Here is a 20,609-nt window from a genome sequence, read left to right as displayed (position 1 = left end):
TAAACACGGCTTTGGACAGTTTTGAGAGGACATGAGGTTGTGGCTTAAACCTTGTCCGAGTCCTCCAAATTCTCGGTCTGGCTCACATCTGCCTTCACGTCGTGCCGGAATTGCTGTTCCTCTTGTTTCAGCTGCTCCTTAAGGATCTTCTCTGCCTTCCAGATTGGCTTGAGCTTGAAGAGACGGTGGACCTGTTCCAGAGGAATACCACTAGTCTCAGGAATCAAGAAGAAGGCGAAGATGAACGCGAAGAATGAAAGTGTCGCAAAGAACATGTATACGCCGTACCCCATCGTGGCAAACATCTGCTCAGTGAAACGCGAGACGAGGAAGTTGAAGAACCAGTTGCTAGCGGTTGTGCAAGCTTGAGCAAGCGACCGGAAGCTGGGATCAAAGAATTCCTGGCATTTTGTTAATTCACAAGTAATATGAACGTTGCAAGACAGAAACTTACAGAGTTAATGACCCAGGGCGTGCCATTCCAGGTGGGCGTGTAAACGGCGGTCCAGAGGTAGAAGAACACGATAGCAGCGATACCGCTGCCAGTTAGGTGGTCTTGTGGATTCTTGGTAGGGTCGACGATGTAGATGTATGTGCCCAAAACCCACATACAAATTGAGCCTGTAATACCACCGATCAAAAGCAACTTGCGGCGGCCAAGCTGATCAACGAGGAACAAAAGCCAGACGAACGTCATGACGGCTTTGATCACGCCGAAAATACCAGTCATTACGTTGACGGTATCACGCTGGACACCAATGCTCTGTACAAGGTTAGCACTGCAGATCTTCAAAGGGTAGAAGATATACTTACTGAAAAGACAGTGGGAGAGTAATAGTTGATGGCATTAATTCCAGACCCATTCTGCCAAAAGAACAGCATACATCCCAGGAAGAGTCGGTACATCATGTTCGGTCGTTGGGCAAGAGCTTGGAAAGGCTTCCACAAACCAAGACCGACGGTATGTTTTTGGATCTCATGAGCATGGTCAACAGCTGCGACCTCTTCGGTGATATAGATGTCAGTTGGCGTCAATTGTCGGATCCAACAGAGGTTCTTCAAGGCTTGTGTTCTGCGGTCCTGAAGGAATAACCATCGAGGTGACTCTCGAAGCCACAGTGTACCGAGGAACAAAAGACCAGATGGAATGATTTGGACGGCGAATGGAACGATCCATTGCTGATGGCTCTCGGGCATGTGTTTTTGAACCCCGTACTATTTTCCTGTCAGTCATTGTATCCAAAGAAGAGTGACCGTTTGACTCACATTGATCCAAAAGCCTACCAAGCCACCAATCTGCCAACCAAGCTCGTAAAGGCCGACAAGACGTCCTCGGATAGCGGGAGGGGCAAGCTCAGAGAGATAAATCGGAATAATATTAGACGCGATGCCTGTTCCGAGGCCGGAAAGAACACGGCCAGCGTAGAGGATACCCAACCCAGTACTTGCGTTAGCACCACACTGAAGACCGGCTCCAAGAGTGAACGTAGCGGATGCAATGGATAGGCACCACTTGCGGCCGATCCAATGGCTGAGCAGATACGTGAGAAGTGCGCCAAAGAAGGCGCCGGCGATGAAGAGCGAAACGATGTTCTCACTGATCAAGTTCCGCTCCTCTGTGCTCTTCTGGTCGATCCCAAACTCTTTTTTGAACGAGTCGAGGGTGATGGTGGTTCCGATAAAGGCGCTGGTATAACCAATCATGTTGGAGCCACATGAAGCAACGATTGCCAACACGTACACCCTCCAGTTGTAGACCGAGGGCGGCGTAGGCCTGTCTTCGATGAGAGTGAGGAGGCCCATGGTGACGGATGTGTTTGTATGTGCAACCAATCGAGCAGGAACACTGCCGAGACGGAAAACGACACAGGACACAAGGTTATATAGAAAATAAGGATGGAACAAGATCCGGGGCCCCAACTTCAGTGAGGAGTATTTCGTCTTCCCCAACCTGACAAAGTTTTTTACTCCATACGTTACGTTGCAGGAATTCCCACCTTTCTCTGGGACACTGGATGTGAATTTTCTGGAAGTATTATGGATACTATGGAGCATCTGAGTCGGGCCGGACGAGTGTTTTCCCCGTGCGATACTCTAAACGGGGCAGGGACATTCTCGTCAGCATGTTATTATAATCAGCTATAGTTATAGTGCAAGTTTAGAATGATCGACTTGAAAAAACCTGAATGATTGGAAGATTCGGCAAAGTGTTGGTCAAGTGTCGGGGAGGCTCATCAAGTGGCAGTAGAAAATCTCCGAATTCTTTGAGCCTCAATTGAGCCTCAAACATTGGCGTTCCCTGCCAAGTGACCGCTACTTACCGCCAGAGCCTGTAGCGCCTAGGCATTTCCCCAAAAGACCTCAAATTAGGGCATAACTTAGTGCTAGTTTACCACCAACCCATGCTACTCCCGCTCAATGCCCGGACCCCGGATAGTTCGGGGATCAGCATGTTGTGACTTTGTCCTCCAGGTCTGCATGCATCCACCGGGAAAATATTTAACCCCACAGACTATGAGTCTTTTCCAGAAGCAGAGGGATAAAAGCTCGCAAGAGCCACGTTAAAAAGTCAGACTCCAAGCGTTGCATGGATAACGGATAACGGCACGTCTAAATCTTTGCTGATCGAAAATCACATGGCATTGATTGGGTTTGCCATGCCTGTCTACGTCAGCTTTACTTACAGTTTATGAGTTTAACCCCAACGTACCCCATTGTGGGCGGTAGAGTCTTGATCCGGGGATATAAGAACATCATGGGGAACAGACGTGGGGGTGATAATCATATGAACAACATAATGTTGTTTGAACCAGAACTGTCATTGATCACATAGCTTATCTTCCGTTGGGAAAACATCCACTGAACTCCGAATTTGTCCACAAGGAAGGTCTGCTGTACTACCAAATGACTCGTGATCCCGGCTACTGGGTAGCAGAAAAAATAGCCTCCTAAGTCTTAGGGTATAAAAATAAGTAGTCTAAAAACTATAGTCTAAGGGGCATAAAGTGACCTACTAATTTCGTCTCTTATGCTTCCAGCGGTCAATTTTTCTAATACCCTGAGGCCCGGAAATACTCGCAATATCCGAAGTTTTAATGACAAACAATAGTTTGCGCTCAATTTGATTGCACTGTGGCGAAATGTCATCATATCTTGACCGATTCTCTGGCATGGTAGTGATTCTTTGGGTAAATGTTGTCTTTGATACACCTTCTGCCCTCAGTGCAGTTTTTAAAGTCCTGGTTGATAGTGTTTCTCGACTCGATTCCTGTACCAATGGGATTAATTGTTTTGTTAATGTCCGTTTTGAATCTGAGATGCAAGGTGTTTTCAATGAAGCCTGCAAGTACCAATTCTCTTCGATCATTAATTGGGTTTATTAGCTGTTGATTTCACAATCGGAGTCAGCTCCATTGGTTTTCCTGCGCTAACTCTTCGCTGCACCTCAATGTTTGCTCCATTGGAAACTGTTGCGTGGTGTAACTACTAAAGACAGAGATGATTCGTGGTTTTCTGTTGTAGTGTGATTGACATGCCTGGTGCTATAAGCCATAGGGTAGGCATGGCAATCCGACGATCTTTCCACAGGCGGATTAGTGTGTCTCGACGAGATTCCTCAGCAACCTGTATGTTTCAGGAACACTTGATAATGCCAAAATCCGGTGGATGTATGTGTATTTAGCCTGTAGATTCTGATTGTAATGGGCCGGTGTGTGTTTCTATCGGGGCCACGCATCATCTCGGGCAAGCTTTTATCAGATCAATGAAGCGTTCCAGTCCTGTCAATTTCATGGGTCTACAGTCTTGAAACTGTACAAAAAACTGTACAGTGATGATAAGTAGACATCAGGGTACTGGAAAAGTTGGCCGCTGGAAGTATAAGAGATAAAATTAGCGGGTCACTTTATTCTCCTTAGGCTATAGTTTTTAGACTACTTATTTTTATACCCTAAGACTTAGGAGGCTAACTTTTCTGCTACCCTTTGTAGATAAGATAAGATAAGATACCTCGTCGCGTTAGATTGGTTTATCTTCGGAAATGATGTTTTCGGTTCGTTGATTGCAGTATCTATGATCGCGACACGACATACCTAATAGGTACATAATAATGAGCGTTTAGCTATCACAACATGGACCAGTCATCAGCTGGACATAATCTCCCTTTGGGGAGGCCTGGTCCTCGTCAACGCGTCGCGCCCATAGTCCCAGTCCTGGTACTTTTTCTCCTTGTTAATCTCTCAATGAGTCTCTATCAACTACCATCCAATCGATTGATCGAGAAGCGTCTATGTGTAGATTACTATCGCCGGAATGATCCCTCCAAATTCCCAGCCGACGGTAGTTTGGATGAGACACTGTGCAAAATTCGTGATATCGAAAAGGAGCTTGGCCGAATCCAAGGCGTGATGGAAACGCTTTGGGTTGCTGGAGGTAGCCAAATCACTGCCTGGGGTATCTACATCTTACGCGGCTAACATCTTCTATCTAGATTTTATCATGACAATTCCACTGAGTTTCCTCGCTGAGAAATGGGGGCGCTCTTCTATCCTCAGATTCAATCTCATTTCTCGCTCATTCCTGTTATTCTGGACTATCGCTGTGGGTAACTTCGATCATCTGCTCCCGACTCGTGCTATACTATCAGGCCCTGCCCTCTCCATCCTCGGTGGAGACTGTGTCTTCAACTCTCTCACATATGCACTTGTCTCGAATCTGATAGATGATCATGTTCAGCGGGCCATATACTTTGGCTACATGAGCTCTGTCTCTTATGTCGTGGCACTGCTCGGTCCAGCTTTGGCCTCTGCTACCATGTCACTATCGCTGTTACTTCCGTTCTGGCTGGGAATCTTATTGCTTCTGTTTGCCATACCGGCCATACGGATGCTGCCATCACCTCTGAACATGAATAAAAGCGTCGATGATCCCGATGAGGAACAACATGAACCTCTTTTATCATCTCCACGCTTGAAAGCCCAAGAGGATGCCCAGTCGGTCTTTCATTCAGTGGTACAGCGCCTCGAGACTATTAGAAACATCGTCACCAGACATCCAAAGAACTTTACCCTACTTCTCTTCAGCTTCGTGCTCACATCTCTTGCAAGTTCTGACACGAAACTCCTCGTTCAATATATCTCCGCACGATACAAATGGACCTTTGCTGCGGCCGGATATCTTCTATCCGGAAAGGCGGTCGTTAACTTCACGTTACTGACACTTGTCATTCCTAAAATATTGCGTTCGGCGTGTCTCGTGCCAGGCGAGGCATACTCTGAAGCTGCGGACAAGTCAAACCTGAGGAACGCTATGTACTGTCTGTTGGTCTCTGTACTTGGTGCCTTGGGAATTGCCGTGGCGAGCAGTATCTGGATGCTCGTTCCAGCAATGTTCATATACGCTCTCGGATCTGCCTTACCTATCTTTACTCTCTCCCTTCTCAAATCACCTGCTATATCACACCAGCACACGGAAGATGCTACCCATGTGTCTGAGATTGAGAACCATGTCTTCTCGATCGTTATGTTGGTTAAGACTGCAGGGTCTCTTATTGGTGCCCCGCTGATGGCTACGCTCTGGGTCTATGGCCTAAGTCTAGGCGAACTTTCACTTGGGATGCCGTTCTTTTTCAGCAGCGTCTGTTACAGTGTGGCTATTTGGGTAGTTTCCAACATCAAAGTAGATAGCCATTGGATGTCTCGGCCCTAACGACCACTGTGGAAACTGACCGGGTCAAGTAAAAAATGAGGCTTGCGCAATGCGACTATTTTCTTGGTGTCCTTGTATATTGAACCGTTGTTCTCCCGAGGGCTGTGTTGGACTGCTCTTTCTATTTGCTAGAGAACGATGTCGTATCTTAGATACAGGGATGAGTATGTGATGAAACCTGACAACTACCCTGCAATAGAGTTGCGTCGTGTCATTCCTTCGTCCCGGCGGGTACATGCAGGCTGTTTACATGATGAAATTGGAGGTTCAAATGTTGGACGATCACCGTATCGACGTGCAGTGTCTCCTCAGGGTCAGAAAAATTGACCGCTGGAAGCATAAGAGACGAAATTAGTAGGTCACTTTATGCCCCTTCGGCTATAGTTCTTAGACTACTTATCTTTTTCTGCTACCCAGTAGCTCCTGAGTAGCCTGGCTTCACTGGGGCATACGGAGTGCGGCACGATTCGAGTCACAATAACCCAACGACATGGCTGGTCTTACTTTACTCCACTAGGTCTTGGAAAAAGCTTGATTAGCTATAGATTGACTTTCTGGAAAACAATCTTGGCGACAATACGATGAAAATTCAGCTGCCAATTATTTGAAACACTGTGGATTGACGAGCTACTGCTAAAAGGTCCGAACAGATGTCTACGTAAACAACCTCTAACGAGGCTTAAAATAGACCAAGGCTTAGATCGGCCAACTTGAATATCTTTCACTATAGCTCACCAACTGCAACCCGACGGGAATTACAGTGCAGTTGCAACTGGTTTCATTGTTAAGCTTAACGCCCAAACCCTAGCAAGGGGCCTGTTTCAGCATCGGGCAATTTATCACATTTTAAAAATTAGCCAGTGATCGTCGCCTTGTGTCATGCAAACTACAGGGGTCAGCTCGCATATGATAGGTGGTCTTTTTGACAACTGAAACAAGTGGTGATCGTGTATCATTTGCATCGTGTCAAGATGGGTCATAGTGACCGGTTTTGTGGTCAATGCTGTTGATCGAGTTTACGCAAGCCCTGGATGAAAGAAGAAACTTGCCTTCTGGGGCGATCTGCAAGCGAAAGATGTCACTGGATCAGCGAATAACCCCCGGACAATGACAAACATATAAGACTGTGGCATGCCCAGATAATTGTGATTTACTTCATCATCAATCACTTTCTTCGTCTTTCACTTCATTCTTTTGACAAGCTGCGCTTGACCACTCTTTACCTTTCTTTGCAATATTCAGTCGTTTCAACCGGTTTGATACCACTTTCACTCTTACCCTCCAACCAATTCCCTTCAACAACCGCAAAAATGCAGTACAGTATGATCATGGCCACTTTGGCCCTTAGCGTCTACGCTGCTCCCGCTCCTATGATCACTGGTGCTCCCTCTCTGTCTCGCCGACAGGAAGGCGGTGCTGGTGGTAGCAGTGTTCTCGACGCTCCCATGACCATTGCTGCCGGCGAGTCTTTCGACGGTGGTAACGCTATCTTCGACCGTGGTGTTTCCTGCACTGGCCAGGAGGAGGGTGGTGACTCTGACGCTGTCTTCATCCTCGAGAAGGGCGCTACTCTTTCCAACGTTCGCATCGGTAAGTCAAACGGTGTATTTAACTTCAAGACCATGTCTAACTGTTACTGTTCCAGGTCCCAACCAGATCGAGGGCGTCCACTGCAACGGCGGCTGCACTCTCAACAATGTTTTCTGGGATTCAGTGTGTGAGGACGCTTTCAGCATCAAGAAGCAGGAGGATGGTGAGACCACCACCATCAACGGCGGTGGCGCCAAGGGTGCTGAGGACAAAGTGATCCAGCACAACGGTGGCGGTACCGTTATCATCAAAGACTTTGAAGTCTCCGACTTTGGCAAGCTTTACCGAAGCTGCGGTAACTGCAAGTCCATGCCTGCTCGTCATGTTGAGATCTCTGGTGGTTCCGCTAGCAACGGAAAGATGCTTGTTGGCATCAACCCCAACATGGGCGATACTGCCAAGATCTCTGGTATGCAAGTCACCGATGTTCCTAAGGAGTGCATCACCTTTGAGGGTGTTACCGATGGAAGTGAGCCCAAGGAGGTTGGCACCTGTGATGGTAACAGCTCTGGCTCCGGCTCTGGATCTGGCAACTCTAGCGAGGCTCCTGCTACTCCTACCACACCCGCTGATAACTCCGAGACCCCCGCCGCCTCCGAGGTTGCGGATCCTGTTGAGTCTTCTGTCGATGGTGGCTCTGATGGCGACAACGAGTCTGGTGACGACCAACCTGCCGATGACCAGTCTGGTGACGACCAATCTGCCGATGACCAGTCTGGCGATGACCAGTCTGGCGATGACCAGAACAACGATGAGAACAAGGACAAGGATCAGGACTCGGACGACAACAATGACGAGCAAGAGTCCAGCAACGAGAACTAGGGTAATTCCAACGGCTAGCAGCTATCTCAGCCTCCCCAGTTCGATGCTCCTCCTTAATTTAGTGCTCCTCAGTTCGGCGGTTTCTAAACCCAGGCTGTTCTGATGTCACATTTCTGTGACGAAAGTAAGGGTGGGTTTGAACTTAAGTTGTCTTTGCAACGAAAGATTTAGATTCTTTATGTATCAATTTTTATTCAACAGATATACTATTTTTGTGTCGTAACATTGAACCTGTGAATAGTAGATAGCTAGCAATATTTACTTGCAGAAGTGTGACTGATTGACGCCCCCACTTAATTGTTCCGTGCATATTAGCAGTGTTCGTTTGAGTTGACGATAATGATGTAACAAGTATTCAGCATGTCAGTACTAGACGAAAATAGGTAGTGGCCGGGAAGATGAAATAGTAGGGCTGAGCAGGAGACTCCACTGAAACTACTTTAGTGGAAACATTGGGGAAATTGTCATGCCATGTTCATTAAATCTCGGACGCTGTTGTGTCCTTTCAAATAATACAAGGTATCGCCTTGCCTCGTTTGTAACTGTGGGACGGAGGCATGCCAGTATTGATCTGCTGTACAGAGTATATGAGGGATCTCATCGTGACATAAAACTCATGGTGATGTCTGCCTAGGTTGCCAAGTTTCTCACATAAGCATGCCCATTTCACTTAGCTAGTGGAAATGACATGATTGGGCCAGCACGGCCTTGAAGGATTCTCCTTGTTTCATTTCGCTAAAACAACTGTGCCTTTGTTAGCTCCAACTGCTTAGCGTGCTGTATTCTAAGGAGAATAAAAAGTCAGACCCTGCTCCAGTGGAGATGCGATCGATCTGCTTACTTCCGTCCTCCACAATCGTTTCTCTTCATTCGTTATGTTTGCGTTAAAGAACATCGCTAGCGTGGCCCTACTCCTGGCACAGTCCGCGACTGTCCAGTCTATGGATCTGGATAGCAGAAAGGGCATTCTCGAGGCTTCCAAGGCCCTGGCTGGGGACCTTATCGAGTTCTACAGTGGCAATAAGAGCGGTAATATCCCAGGGCTCCTAGAAGAGGATAATGGACTAGGTGATGGCTATTATTGGTACCAGTCGGGAGCTTTCATGAGCTCCCTCGTTGACTATTGGCAATTAACCGGCGACGACAACTACAACGACCTTGTTGCAGAAGGTATTCAATGGCAGATTGGACGGGATAAAGATTTTATGCCAGCCAACCAGACTGCACAAGAAGGAAACGACGATCAGGCTATCTGGGCAATGGCTGCCATGACGGCTGCTGAGTATGGTTTCCCTGCGCCTTCAGATAAGAAGGCCCAGTGGTACAATCTCGCCAAGAATGCTTGGGATACACAGCGCAAACGATGGGACGCCGAAGATGACAGCGAGGTCTGTTACGGTGGTCTCCGATGGCAGATCATGCCCACCAATACTGGTTTTACTTATAAACAAAGTGAGCATTGGTTCCCCTACAAAATCTGGAATAAACAACTGACGTGCGTAGCTTTGTCAACTGCGTTGTTCTTCAACTTGGGAGCACGCATCTACCGATGGACCGGTAGCGACGAGGTAGCGGACTATGTCACAATGTCCTACTCGTGGCTCGACGAGAGAGATCTCATTGACTGCAAGACTGGCGCTGTTTATGATGGTGCGCATGTTGATGACAACTGCACTACTATCAACAAAGTTCAGTGGTCGGTCAATGCAGCGTCACTTTCCATGGGCCTCGCCTACTTGTACAATACTGTGGGTTCATGTGTCTCAATACTGAAGTGTTCAATACTGACCCAGATTTCTAGACCTCTCAAGAGGACGACACATGGAGGAGGCTTACCGAGGAAATGGTTACGACCACTCTTGACACTTTCTTCACCAAAAATGGCGAATTCAAGGAGGTCGCATGCACAAAAGGCACTTGCCCCCGTGATATTTTTACTTACAAGGCCCTTACCCACAGGTGGCTCGCTGTTACCACCAAACTTGCTCCATTCTTATCTGGCAAGGTTCTGCCTGTCCTCGTCAAATCAGCCAAGAGCCTCAAGGCTGAGAGCAACGGCAATGATGAACTGGAGCAGAAGCTTGCCAACTTCGCCGTCATTTCCAACTTGTTGATTGCGGACTCTGCTGCCCCCATGACTCAGAAACAAGCCAAGGCAGAGGACGATTCTTCAGATACCACTAGCTCGGCTACTACCAGCTCGGCTCCCACCAACTCCGATGCTGCTGCATCAGCGACCACGAGTGCCGATTCAGGCAACTCTGCTGTCAGCCTAGCAGGTTCGGGTAGCCTTTTGGCTCTCTCCATGCTCATCGTGGCTTTCCAAGGGTACCTATAGGAACAACAGCCTTTGTACATCATATGATGATTTAGATAAGAACATACTTTACATGAACAAGTCAGCGTGTTTATGTGGTACCCAAACAACTGTATTGTTGTGCTTTCACAACACTTCCAAGGACCTGACTTTGATCAAAAGCCTATCGGTTAGTGTAGCCAATCAATCAACTCTTAAGCTTGTGCGCTCTAGACCGCTACCGCGACTAAAGTTTCGGTTATTAACTTGACACGTAGTTGTACATCTCATACTCGCGACAAACACAGCGGAACCGATATCTACTTTTGAACAAAACATGTCAAATATTACGACCAAATTGGTCACCTGATATAAATGCAATAAGAAATCAATATTTGTTAAATGACTAACAACCCAGAAACTCCTGCTTATTTACAAAAAAAGGATCGCGTCTTTCCGTGGGACATCATCTCATTCATGGCTGAAGTCTTACACAACTCGGGGCTACTTTTGAGCCCCGACGCAGACGCGGTGGATCAAGCCTCCACGCTTGAAGCGGGACCTCCTCCACCTCTGTGATTACTCCAACTTCCATCTCTGGCAGTACTCGGTAACACTCTGATAAGAAAGGTTCTCGAATGTGCTGCGCAATGGAGAGAACCGGTAACTTTGTGGTGTGATATGTAATGTTGAGGCGTGGTTATTCATTTCATGTCGTTATTGGTGGGATAAATCCCTAACCATTGTCGTGTTGCTTAGCCGTCAGATTTGCGGCGAAGCATTTATTGGTGGTGGTGAATAGCAGCCACGCAAGATTTATTGACGGCCTGAGGGGAGGTTGATTCCAGACCATCGAGGTGCAGCTGAAGGCTCAAAGGCGTTTGTGCCCAGAGGAGGGTCTCGGCTAGACATAGTCATGCTGGGAGTCTCGGTAACAATGGGAGAAGACTCGGAGATGTTGACGCGAGTTGATCCCCAGAATCTGTCCATGATGGGGTCATGAACAGCAGTATCTCTGCCGTTTGCAACGCTTCGGCTAGGATCTGTGGTGCTCAATCGTCGGGTCTGGGTGAGACCGAGACGGAGAGTCTGGGGAGCAGCGCGAACGCCACGGCAAAGAGTTTGGATAGAGGAGCTCATGTTGATAGAGTTTGGGACTGAGTGAAAAGTAAGATAAGATTGGAGCTTAAAGTTTAGAGATCCGAGTCTTTGAGTGTCTCCTTATATCTTTGTCGGTTTTGTTCCGGGCTGATGGTGCTTCGGCTCGGATGAAGGGAATCGGTCTCGAATAGGAAATCCCCCACATCAAATTCCCCCGCATTTCTCCCTCTTTACCTGTACCCCAAAGTCCGAAGTGGGCTTATATTGACTCTGGGACCTGATATCGGTAGTTGGAAGACACAAGATAACATAGCTGCTTATCAATGGAACTTTCTCCGATATTCGGGTGTCTCCAAGTGCCTCCGAATGGCTGTCACTTCCGTTATCAGCCCACATCGTTCCCTTCTACGGGGTCTGTCAGGCCATGTTTTTGCGCCATCGGATCATCTTCAACGCCAAATAAAATCACAGATGTAGGTGTGTGCCATTAGACACGCTGCAAGTGCTAGATAGTTGGCTGGTAGCTGAGACCTTGGTTCGCTGGCTCCTATGTCAGTATTGCTTTGTATACCAGGTTCATGATAACGAGGGGCACCATAAAGACATGTAGAGGACACTGGGCAGCAACTTTGCCTTCGTGACGTGGCTTTACCGGAAACTTGGCCAGTAACGTTGTGTCCCTGATGCTGTGTAAGGACTGGAAGTTTGGTAGAGCGACCCAAACCCTGGGGTTTCTTGTTAAAAGCTTGTGTAACCAACTGTACAACATTGGGCCGCAAGAATGAGACATTGCTGTCAATCCATGTGGCAATATCTATACTGTATTTTTCACGATATTCATCTATATGCAAACGTACAATGAACGGACTGTTTCGATACACTCTTAGTCGATGTCACGTATCAGTTTAATGAGTTAATCAAAATTTGAATTCTGCTAGCTATACTAGAAATGAAAGTCCGTCTATACGCTTCGAAGTACCTTTGGCAGATTTTAGAACATAGAAAAGTAAAATCCAGCACGAGGTTTTAGGTTTTGAGTAGTTATCGCCATACGCAAGACAGCCTTCAATAGCATCATTTACCTCGGAAATCATTCGACCTATACTTTACGCCTTGCCTTGAAAATCAAGATGATGATAAACGTGAAAGCACAAGTTCAAGAAAGTGACCAAAAGACCTAGATGATGATGATAAAAAAGAGGGTGGCAGATGACCGCTACATTGGTGTCATGGAACAAACGAGTAAGGGGAACATATGCTCGCGAATACTGTTGTGTACGATATGATAAAGAAATCGAAGCAGGGTATTATTGTGCCGATTGCGTCTTCTTGGATTGAAGTCGAGCATCGTTCTTGCGATGGATGTCGGGATCGGATTGTAGTTATAATATGTGATTGTTCGGTCGACATCCGGTATGTGCAAGTCGATTTTTAGCGCATCGTCGGTTCTTCGTGTAGACATCTGTCGGTTGATTGGTAGCGTGTTCCAACGCTAATGATACTGTAAAGAAAGGAAACCTCCGGATAATTCCACCGGGTAGGCTGCCAAAAGCTACTGTTGTTGCAGGGTGTCGTTGTCTATGACAGTGAGTTCCTGCCACGACGACCACGATGGGACTCATTGGTGGCTGTTGTGGTAAGGGCATTATCCACCACAATATCGCCCCTCCTGAGTGTTCTTCGTGGAATCCAGAGTAGTTGGATGGCTCCGATGACGGCAACAACAGCACAACTGGCCCACGCTGTCACGGAACCTGCAAGAGCGTAGAAAATTCCAACAAGAGGGGGAGCAATAGTACGTGCCAGGCAAGCACCAGACATGGCGAGTCCGTTGACCCGTCCAAGCACAGCTGGAGAGGGTGTGGCGTCCTTGATGAGAATCAGGCAGACCGGAGCTACGATAAGACCGCAGAAGCTCTGCATCAAAAGCGACAAGTAGATTCCAGCAGAGGTGAAAGGCTCGGGAAAAGCGGAAAGGAAAGGCATGAGCATGTAGGATACTGGGTAGAGGACGATCATGCTAAGGAACGAGTGCCACACACCCACGCGGCTCACGTACACGGGGAAGACAACGCCCTGGATGAGCAGGCCCAGAACACCATTGACGGCCAAGTACAATCCGACGTCGTGCACAGTGTAACCCAGACCACCAACCAAGTCAAGCGTTCCGCGTGTTTCGGAGGGTTCGTCGAGCAGATACGTGGCAAGAAGGCTGCTTGCAGCCATTTGGTGGTACGAGAAGATGAGTAGTGCGACGATGAGCATCATAACGGTGTAGTTGAACGTCTTCTCTTTAGACTCGGATCCTTCGTTCTCCTGCTCCTCGTTGGGCGGCGTTAGGAGATCCTGGGGCAGTAGGACAGAGTGAACGGTTCCAAAGGAAGATCGGCGCAGATCGATGAAGTCGTGCTCAACCGCCATACCCAAACTAGACTCGGCAAAGCGTGGGCGCGATCGGCTGGTCGAGGGAGACATGTGTCGCATGCGGCTGCGGGAGGCGGAGCTTCGGTACTGGTTTCGAACGCGTCCATGGAGGGGGGTTCTTTCGTCGATGGACTCCAGGTCGTCGACGACTGGAATATCCTGGTAGTTGAGAGCGGCGTTCTCGGTCTCTTCACCGGGTCTGACGAGGGTCTCTTCGAGGAAGAAAATGCCCTGGATAACGGCAATGACGACAACAATGACCGAAACAAGGTTGGGGAGCAGGAATGGGTATCGCCCAAAAAGCCCTTTTTCGGAGAAAAATCGAGGGTACCAGTAGGCTGGCTGGGCGAGGAAACCTCCCATGGCAGAGCCAATGATGCCACCCAGAGTCCAGATGAAAGGCTGCACGGCGTAAGCCTTGGCTGTGGCATAATTAGCGTCTGGTCGTCATTGGAGGTAAATTAGGAAGAAAACTTACGCTCATGCTCTGGCAATTTCACCATCTCAGCAACCATGGTCTGCATGACAGAGACATTGCCGTTGAGCGCACCACCCACAAATCGCGCCAAAAGAGCGACCCAGTAAGACTTGGCTAGACCAAAGATAAGACTGGAGAGAGCGACACCGACGAGTCCAAACAAGACAACAGGCTTGCGACCAATGCGATCGGAGAGAATACCCCATCCCATAGAAGTCAGGGCCTCAGCGAGGGCATAAGCCGAAACAAGAAGTCCGGCGTAAAATGAAGCATCTTTTTCGTCAATACCCAATTCCTTGACCATCAAAAAAGTGTAGGCCAGAATGGAATTGAAGGCGATGGGTTCAGAAAAACGACATATTGCTGGTGGTTGTTAGCGATGCGATGCGATGCGATGCGACGCGATGCGATGCGATGCGGTGAAGGTGAAGGTGAAGGTGAAGGTGAAGGTGAAGCTCAAGTGGAAATGACGTACCGAGAATTGTTAGTTGCCTTGTGGGAAAGGCGTTTGGGTCTTTGTCAGCCGCCTTTACTCCTCTGAGATTCATGATCTGAATGGTGACGCGACTGTCTCTTTTCCCTTTTGATTTACTTGTTAAATTGAATGGATGAAACCACTGGGTCGCGATAAAAAAGAAAAAAAGAAAAGAGGAGAAGAAACAACGGTCGGGAGGGAAGATGGGAAGAAAAGAAAAAATCTTTTGGCGGGCCATATGACTTTCAAGTACTAAGGTTGTCGGTAGGCTAATAGAATTTCACTTTTCACACCATGGGCGCACACTGAATCAGGCTCCTGCTTTGGTCTCCTTCTCCTGCTTGTGGTAGACCGGCCCGTAAACCGACTTCGGTGCTACTGCCCCCACGTAAGAATACTCTGAACCCTGCTACGGATAAAATTCGCTTGTTCTTTACTGCTCTTGCAGCGGTTATCACTTGGCAATAGAGGGGCTAGAGGGGGTCAAGTTACAGCGACTGCCTACAAAAAGACATCAATCCTGGTCACCTTCAGCTCCTGTCATGATGCAACCAGGAGGCATGACATGGGGTAAAGTGGATTATTATTCCCTCATTATCATCCAAGACTAAGACATCCTTCATTGTCGCATTTGATGTTGGAATGAGCGTTGGCCGAGGTTCAATACCTCTCGGACAACATTCCCGGGTTAACCCTTGCTCATTACTCGAGACACCGATTCTCCAGCACTAACATGAATCACCACCATAGAGTTTTTCTTTTTTTCCTTTCTTTTTTTTCTCGGCTTCCCCAGTTTTCCATCTCTTTACAATTCATGTCCGATGACTTCGCTTCTTGTGTTTAGTATGACAATGATGTAGTAGAAAGCGTTGGTGATCAGTGGCAAGCTGGTTGGTGCACTTTGTTTGCTCTTTTTCTTTATTTTGCCTTCTGTGGCAAAATATACTTTTGCTTGGTCCAGTGTCGTCAGGGTGCATGCAAACCATATTCAAGCTGTCAATCTGTCAAACGAACTCTAACATCAATAAATGCAAACATACTTTGTCACTGTCAAACAAACCTTGCACTCTGCAATTGGTGAATCAATAGTCCATGAAACCGAACAACTAACCCTGTCTCAGTTCTCGAAATCGATCAAGATCTTTCTCCCCCTCCCCAAGTCGTACACCGTTATTCTGCCAAGAGATGACACTAATTAGAGCCCACCATCATTCAGGTGTGGCGAAACGGAAATCGTTCAACTACCCAACGTTAGCGGGAGATGATGAACCAATCGACACCGACCTTCTGGGAGTGATGATGAGGCTGAAAACAGTAAAGGCCATTCAGAGAATGTGAAAAAGAACGGTATGATGTGGTGTGGTCTTGGGAGCAGATGATAGATCGGATTCAGATCTGTCGCTTGGCTTTTAGCTTCCTTATCAAGGCCCATGCTTGCTGATCTGCAGCAAGCGGGCATCAATCAGAAGCAGGGCCCGTCTTACGGTGTCTTCTTTTCTCTCTTCTCTTTTCTTTGATGCTTCACTTCGCTAATGCACGGACCCTTAACGTCTCCTCTTCGGCCAGCCATGTTTAAACAAGCGCGATAAGGCGCTGCAACCCCAGATATCGACGCCTATGCAATGCAATACATCCGGACCAATAATTGTCTGTTGAACAGTATTAGTGCATGAAACTGCCGCTTTCGTCAAGTGAGCTGATGGTGATTCTCTCCTCTTCCCCGCTTGCTCACCGGCTTTCTCTCCTAGTGTTTGGTGGCTGGGGACTGACCGTTCAGTCTGGTACTACCGCAAAAACAAGGTCGTCAACCATGGCTTGGTTTGACAATTGACGATGGAGCGGGTATCCAGGGAGACATCCATGATCATGCGCTACTTGAACGCGCACCATCCATGGTCGCCTGATAAGCAACCTGGTAACCGACGTACCCCGATCGCGCAGTGAGAACCCCAGATGGATGGGTCTCGATTCATTGACATGGGAAACTGAATGAAGCACTAAAAATCCGATCTAGGGATAATATTTAGCACATGGCTTTTGACTGACACATGACATCTCCAAAGTCCAGATTGCTGCATTGTTCCAGCGGTGTGGTCCGCCCAAGCAGCCAACTCCCGAACTCAATTTAACGGAAGCACATCAAGACGACTTCCATTCTGCGCAACACCTCCCACAATCGCCGATCAAAACTGGCATGTGGCTGGAAAACTGTGTTCACCAGAACAAATTGCTTTTGCTTGGTGTGCGACAGATCATTTCAGAAACCAGGCTTCGTTGAATCATGATATAAATTTTGTATCACTAAAACACAACATGGAATTTTAGGTGGGTAGGACGAACTTCGTATCGGTCATCCCTGCAAGCAATCTCTTCCAATCCCTCTGCACGGGGAAATAAGCATCGGTAGTCCAGGAACGTCCCGCTGGTAACAGTCTCATCGTCATAGAAGCTGAAACGGGTGAGACAAAAAGGGCTTGCTTTGTATTAAGCCATGTCGTTATGTTTCACTTGCAATTTCTATTCCCTGAGCCGCGTACCTGTATCATATCATGCAAGTTGCCTTGGTGATTCATTAATAAATTGGCCTGGATATTGGCATCAGAAACACGATATTGTGGTCTGAACAACGCTATTGTCCGCGTGACTGTACGCGATCATCAATCTATCCAAACATTAACTACTGGAAACATTATTGCTATTGAGCATTCCTATTATGAACAGTTGTATTGTAATTGTGACGTGCGCGAAAATAGAGTAAAGGCAGATGCTAGATAGCATTGAAACGATCAAGCAAACTTCGTCTTGGGACGGTCCTGCAATTCCCCATCCAAGATTATATCAACCTTTTCATTATAAAAGCACAATAGTTTCGCGATGGCCCCGCTCTCATGTGTCGGGTGATTATAGTACCAGACCAAATTCTCATGAGTCTTTCCATCCACCACGACGTGATAGTATTCAGCCTCACCTTTGTAAGGACACTTGGTCTTGAGGTTGCTCTTTCTGAGAACAGTCTGGTCGACTGATGTAAGAGGTAAGTAGTAACGGGTTGGTAGACCTGTTTCGAGGAGATGCATCGACGATTCAGTCTTGGCAACGGTTTTGCCGCCGACTTGAACTTCGATGGGGCGCTCAGAGCGGAGGACATCAACGCGCTTGAATGGGTCTTTGGCGTGTACAAAAATGGGTTCGTCTTCCTCAAGCCATTGATCTGTCAAATGGTCAGCCTCATATCGTTGCTGGCAACACTACGACACGTACCTATGCTACGAAAGTCGATTCGTACCAGATCGGACAGTGGTCCAAGGGTCACATCTGGAAAGAATCTCAGGACTCCATCGACCTTCTTCTCTTCAAGTACATCATGAGCTGGTACGATGAGTTGAGAGATTGCTGCTCGCTCCTTAAGCTCAACCGAGATGTTCTGCTTGTCAGCCAATTTTCCGTTCCTGATATCCACCGTAGGCACGTAAATTGTGGGAAAGTTATCGTGTTCCCAGACATAGACAGCTTTAGTAGTATCAACAACAGTGATGTGATTATGGATAGCCCGGATCCTGCGAGATGTTTGGAGAGCTTTGCGAGGACCGTGTTCGATGAGACTCTGCGCGAGTTCCGTGAGACTGTATCTGGCACTCATTGTTGATCAAGTCGATATGGAACAAGAATAAAATTTGTTCAATTTACAACTGCATAAATTGGAAGTATGATAATTTTATGCCGGCTGTCAGCTATTCACGGCGAGCTGAGGTCGTTATAAATGTCATACCCCGCTCATAATGACGCATCAAAATATGCACCGGATTACCCATTGGACCCTTGATTTATAATCGCCTCCATGGAAGATATCCCAGCCAGGGGGAACATCTTTTGGCTTTGAAATATATGATCTGATAAAATGAAAGCCAAGGTAGGTTCCGCCTCGATGGACTGCGCCTGTAGAATCTTGGTGTCAAGCTTGGCTTTACCTTGTACTCGGAGCTTGGACGGCCAATAATTACCAACGAGAGAACGCGCTTTGAACAATTACCATATTTCTTAATTGTTCTCCAAGTTTAATCTTTAATCTTTTCTCCATTGAGGTGTTATAGCGTCCCATTGTGAAAGATGAGCCAACATGGTCTGGTTGTCAGCATACTCCACGTGACCGTCCAGCTTGGGAAACGAAGATCATTTTGACCAGAAAATGGATCATCTTTAGCACCAGCTCAAATTCCACAACCTAGAGACATGCGCGATAACAGCCTAATCGTGCCTGTAAAGCTCTTTGGGTATAATGGAAACTCTTCCATCTGAAATCATCCGGAATATCGTGTCGAAATTGATCGTCGCGGCGCGTTTAGTCCCTCACATAAATGAACGCTGTCCCATAACCTCACTCGCATCATACGCATCGGTTTCCCGACAATGGCGGGACATCGTCGAGTCTATTACGTTTCGGCATCTGATTTTAAATTCAAGGAGACTTGATGAAGCTCAGCGTGAAAACTATCTCACGCCGCTTCGCCTTAGCTACATCCGATATATATGGTTCGATTTCGAATTTCCCGCACACAATCTAACCGCGTCAACAATTCCAGAAGAAGATTACGATGATCAACTAGTTTTCAACAAAAGTGTCAGACAACTCCTCGAAGTCCTGTCACGAATCCCACCTCGAGAGGCCCCAGTAGTTGGCTTGGAGATATTTATAACGCCGCCCAAAAAGTTCGCTCTTCGTCTGTTGCGGAATGAAACCAAACGGTCTCGCGAAAGGACAGAGGTCCTGTTTGGAAATGTGACACCTTTCTATGTCGAGCTATTCAAAGACTGGGACGTGGAAATTGCCCAGATACCAGCTGTTTCCTATTTCAGAGTCGAACCTGGCTCTCAAAGTATTCTCTTCTCGCCATCATCCATCAACCGCATTGCTTCAAGGATGCCACGTCTATCAAAGGTGGAATGGTGGCTTACCGACGAAGAGAATATAGATTCTACTGCTGTGATGAGTCAAAGAACAAGTGAGTACTGTACAAGAGATTAAAAGGGGACTTTATTTCTGTGAGCCGAATGGTCTGGGACCTTCCTAACATCAATATTACAGAGTTTTCAAGGACACTTGAGCTCATTCCAACGTCTGTTCAGTCTTTTGCTCTAAGCTATCTACGTCAGCCACCGCGATCTGCAGTCGACCGTCCCAATAACACAGTTCCCCCAAGCGCCCAAGAAGATGTTCTAAGTTTATCATTCTATTCCTTTACCCAAAGAATAGGCTTGGACGATTTCTATCTCCTGGCCAGAGTGGACAGCACGATCCTCTTGCCCCAACAGCCGAAAGATGATGCCATCTGGCCGACTATACGTCTTTATCACCTCGAACTCAAAGAGCATTTGCCTTCAGGCGAGTGTATCGCTCAATGGCAGCATGGCAAGGAAGGTTACGCGTACGATCAGAGTATCATGGACAGATTCGCCATCGCTGCTGCGACCTGCGCTACTAGAATGCCAAAGATCGAGGAACTGAACATTATACACCATGGTCGTACACAAATTGGCATCTGCTTTAACTCCAAATCAGAAGATGAGCCTTGTCTCGAGTTTGTAGGCCAGCCGGAAGTCCCTGAGGCAAGTGAGGAGACGCTGGCAGCTTGGAAGAAAGCAGTAAAGACACATGGACTAAAATGGAACGTGAATGTCACAAACGAGATGGGCAAAGTGTACCACTTTTATTAGTGGTT

General features: G+C 47.4%; 8 protein-coding genes across 8 annotated transcripts; 4 read left to right on the top strand and 4 right to left on the bottom strand.

The window, feature by feature from the left end:
- Positions 1–44: 44 nt before the first annotated feature.
- Positions 45–1,803, bottom strand: FSST1_007955 (general substrate transporter; the record flags this gene model as incomplete). The annotated part of the gene is made up of 4 exons (XM_083224792.1): positions 45–401; positions 455–763; positions 814–1,215; positions 1,267–1,803. The coding sequence occupies 4 exons, from the start codon at positions 1,801–1,803 to the stop codon at positions 45–47; spliced, it is 1,605 nt and encodes a 534-aa protein (XP_083083916.1).
- Positions 1,804–4,130: 2,327 nt separating this feature from the next.
- FSST1_007954 (uncharacterized protein) lies at positions 4,131–5,706 on the top strand (the record flags this gene model as incomplete). The annotated part of the gene is made up of 2 exons (XM_083224791.1): positions 4,131–4,431; positions 4,490–5,706. The coding sequence occupies 2 exons, from the start codon at positions 4,131–4,133 to the stop codon at positions 5,704–5,706; spliced, it is 1,518 nt and encodes a 505-aa protein (XP_083083915.1).
- A 1,310-nt stretch (positions 5,707–7,016) lies between these two features.
- FSST1_007953 (pectate lyase) lies at positions 7,017–8,118 on the top strand (the record flags this gene model as incomplete). Its single annotated transcript, XM_083224790.1, has 2 exons — positions 7,017–7,296; positions 7,352–8,118. The coding sequence occupies 2 exons, from the start codon at positions 7,017–7,019 to the stop codon at positions 8,116–8,118; spliced, it is 1,047 nt and encodes a 348-aa protein (XP_083083914.1).
- An 875-nt stretch (positions 8,119–8,993) lies between these two features.
- Positions 8,994–10,456, top strand: FSST1_007952 (glycosyl hydrolase family 76-domain-containing protein; the record flags this gene model as incomplete). Its single annotated transcript, XM_083224787.1, has 3 exons — positions 8,994–9,570; positions 9,622–9,866; positions 9,920–10,456. 3 exons carry the CDS (start codon positions 8,994–8,996, stop codon positions 10,454–10,456), a joined length of 1,359 nt encoding a protein of 452 aa, XP_083083913.1.
- A 774-nt stretch (positions 10,457–11,230) lies between these two features.
- FSST1_007951 (uncharacterized protein) lies at positions 11,231–11,554 on the bottom strand (the record flags this gene model as incomplete). The annotated part of the gene is made up of 1 exon (XM_083224786.1): positions 11,231–11,554. One exon carries the CDS (start codon positions 11,552–11,554, stop codon positions 11,231–11,233), a length of 324 nt encoding a protein of 107 aa, XP_083083912.1.
- A 1,539-nt stretch (positions 11,555–13,093) lies between these two features.
- Positions 13,094–14,965, bottom strand: FSST1_007950 (major facilitator superfamily domain-containing protein; the record flags this gene model as incomplete). The annotated part of the gene is made up of 3 exons (XM_083224785.1): positions 13,094–14,361; positions 14,418–14,780; positions 14,893–14,965. The coding sequence occupies 3 exons, from the start codon at positions 14,963–14,965 to the stop codon at positions 13,094–13,096; spliced, it is 1,704 nt and encodes a 567-aa protein (XP_083083911.1).
- A 2,713-nt stretch (positions 14,966–17,678) lies between these two features.
- Positions 17,679–18,532, bottom strand: FSST1_007949 (DUF427 domain-containing protein; the record flags this gene model as incomplete). The annotated part of the gene is made up of 2 exons (XM_083224784.1): positions 17,679–18,103; positions 18,154–18,532. The coding sequence occupies 2 exons, from the start codon at positions 18,530–18,532 to the stop codon at positions 17,679–17,681; spliced, it is 804 nt and encodes a 267-aa protein (XP_083083910.1).
- Positions 18,533–19,168: 636 nt separating this feature from the next.
- On the top strand, positions 19,169–20,604 carry FSST1_007948 (F-box protein; the record flags this gene model as incomplete). Its single annotated transcript, XM_083224783.1, has 2 exons — positions 19,169–19,892; positions 19,976–20,604. The coding sequence occupies 2 exons, from the start codon at positions 19,169–19,171 to the stop codon at positions 20,602–20,604; spliced, it is 1,353 nt and encodes a 450-aa protein (XP_083083909.1).
- Positions 20,605–20,609: the final 5 nt, after the last annotated feature.

This window comes from Fusarium sambucinum, chromosome II (assembly GCF_050947815.1).
Source record: "Fusarium sambucinum isolate potato_lamoka chromosome II, whole genome shotgun sequence".
Taxonomy (NCBI): Eukaryota; Fungi; Ascomycota; class Sordariomycetes; order Hypocreales; family Nectriaceae; genus Fusarium; species Fusarium sambucinum.
Note: the sequence above shows the minus strand (reverse complement) of the source record. Positions and strands in the feature narration are given on the sequence as shown.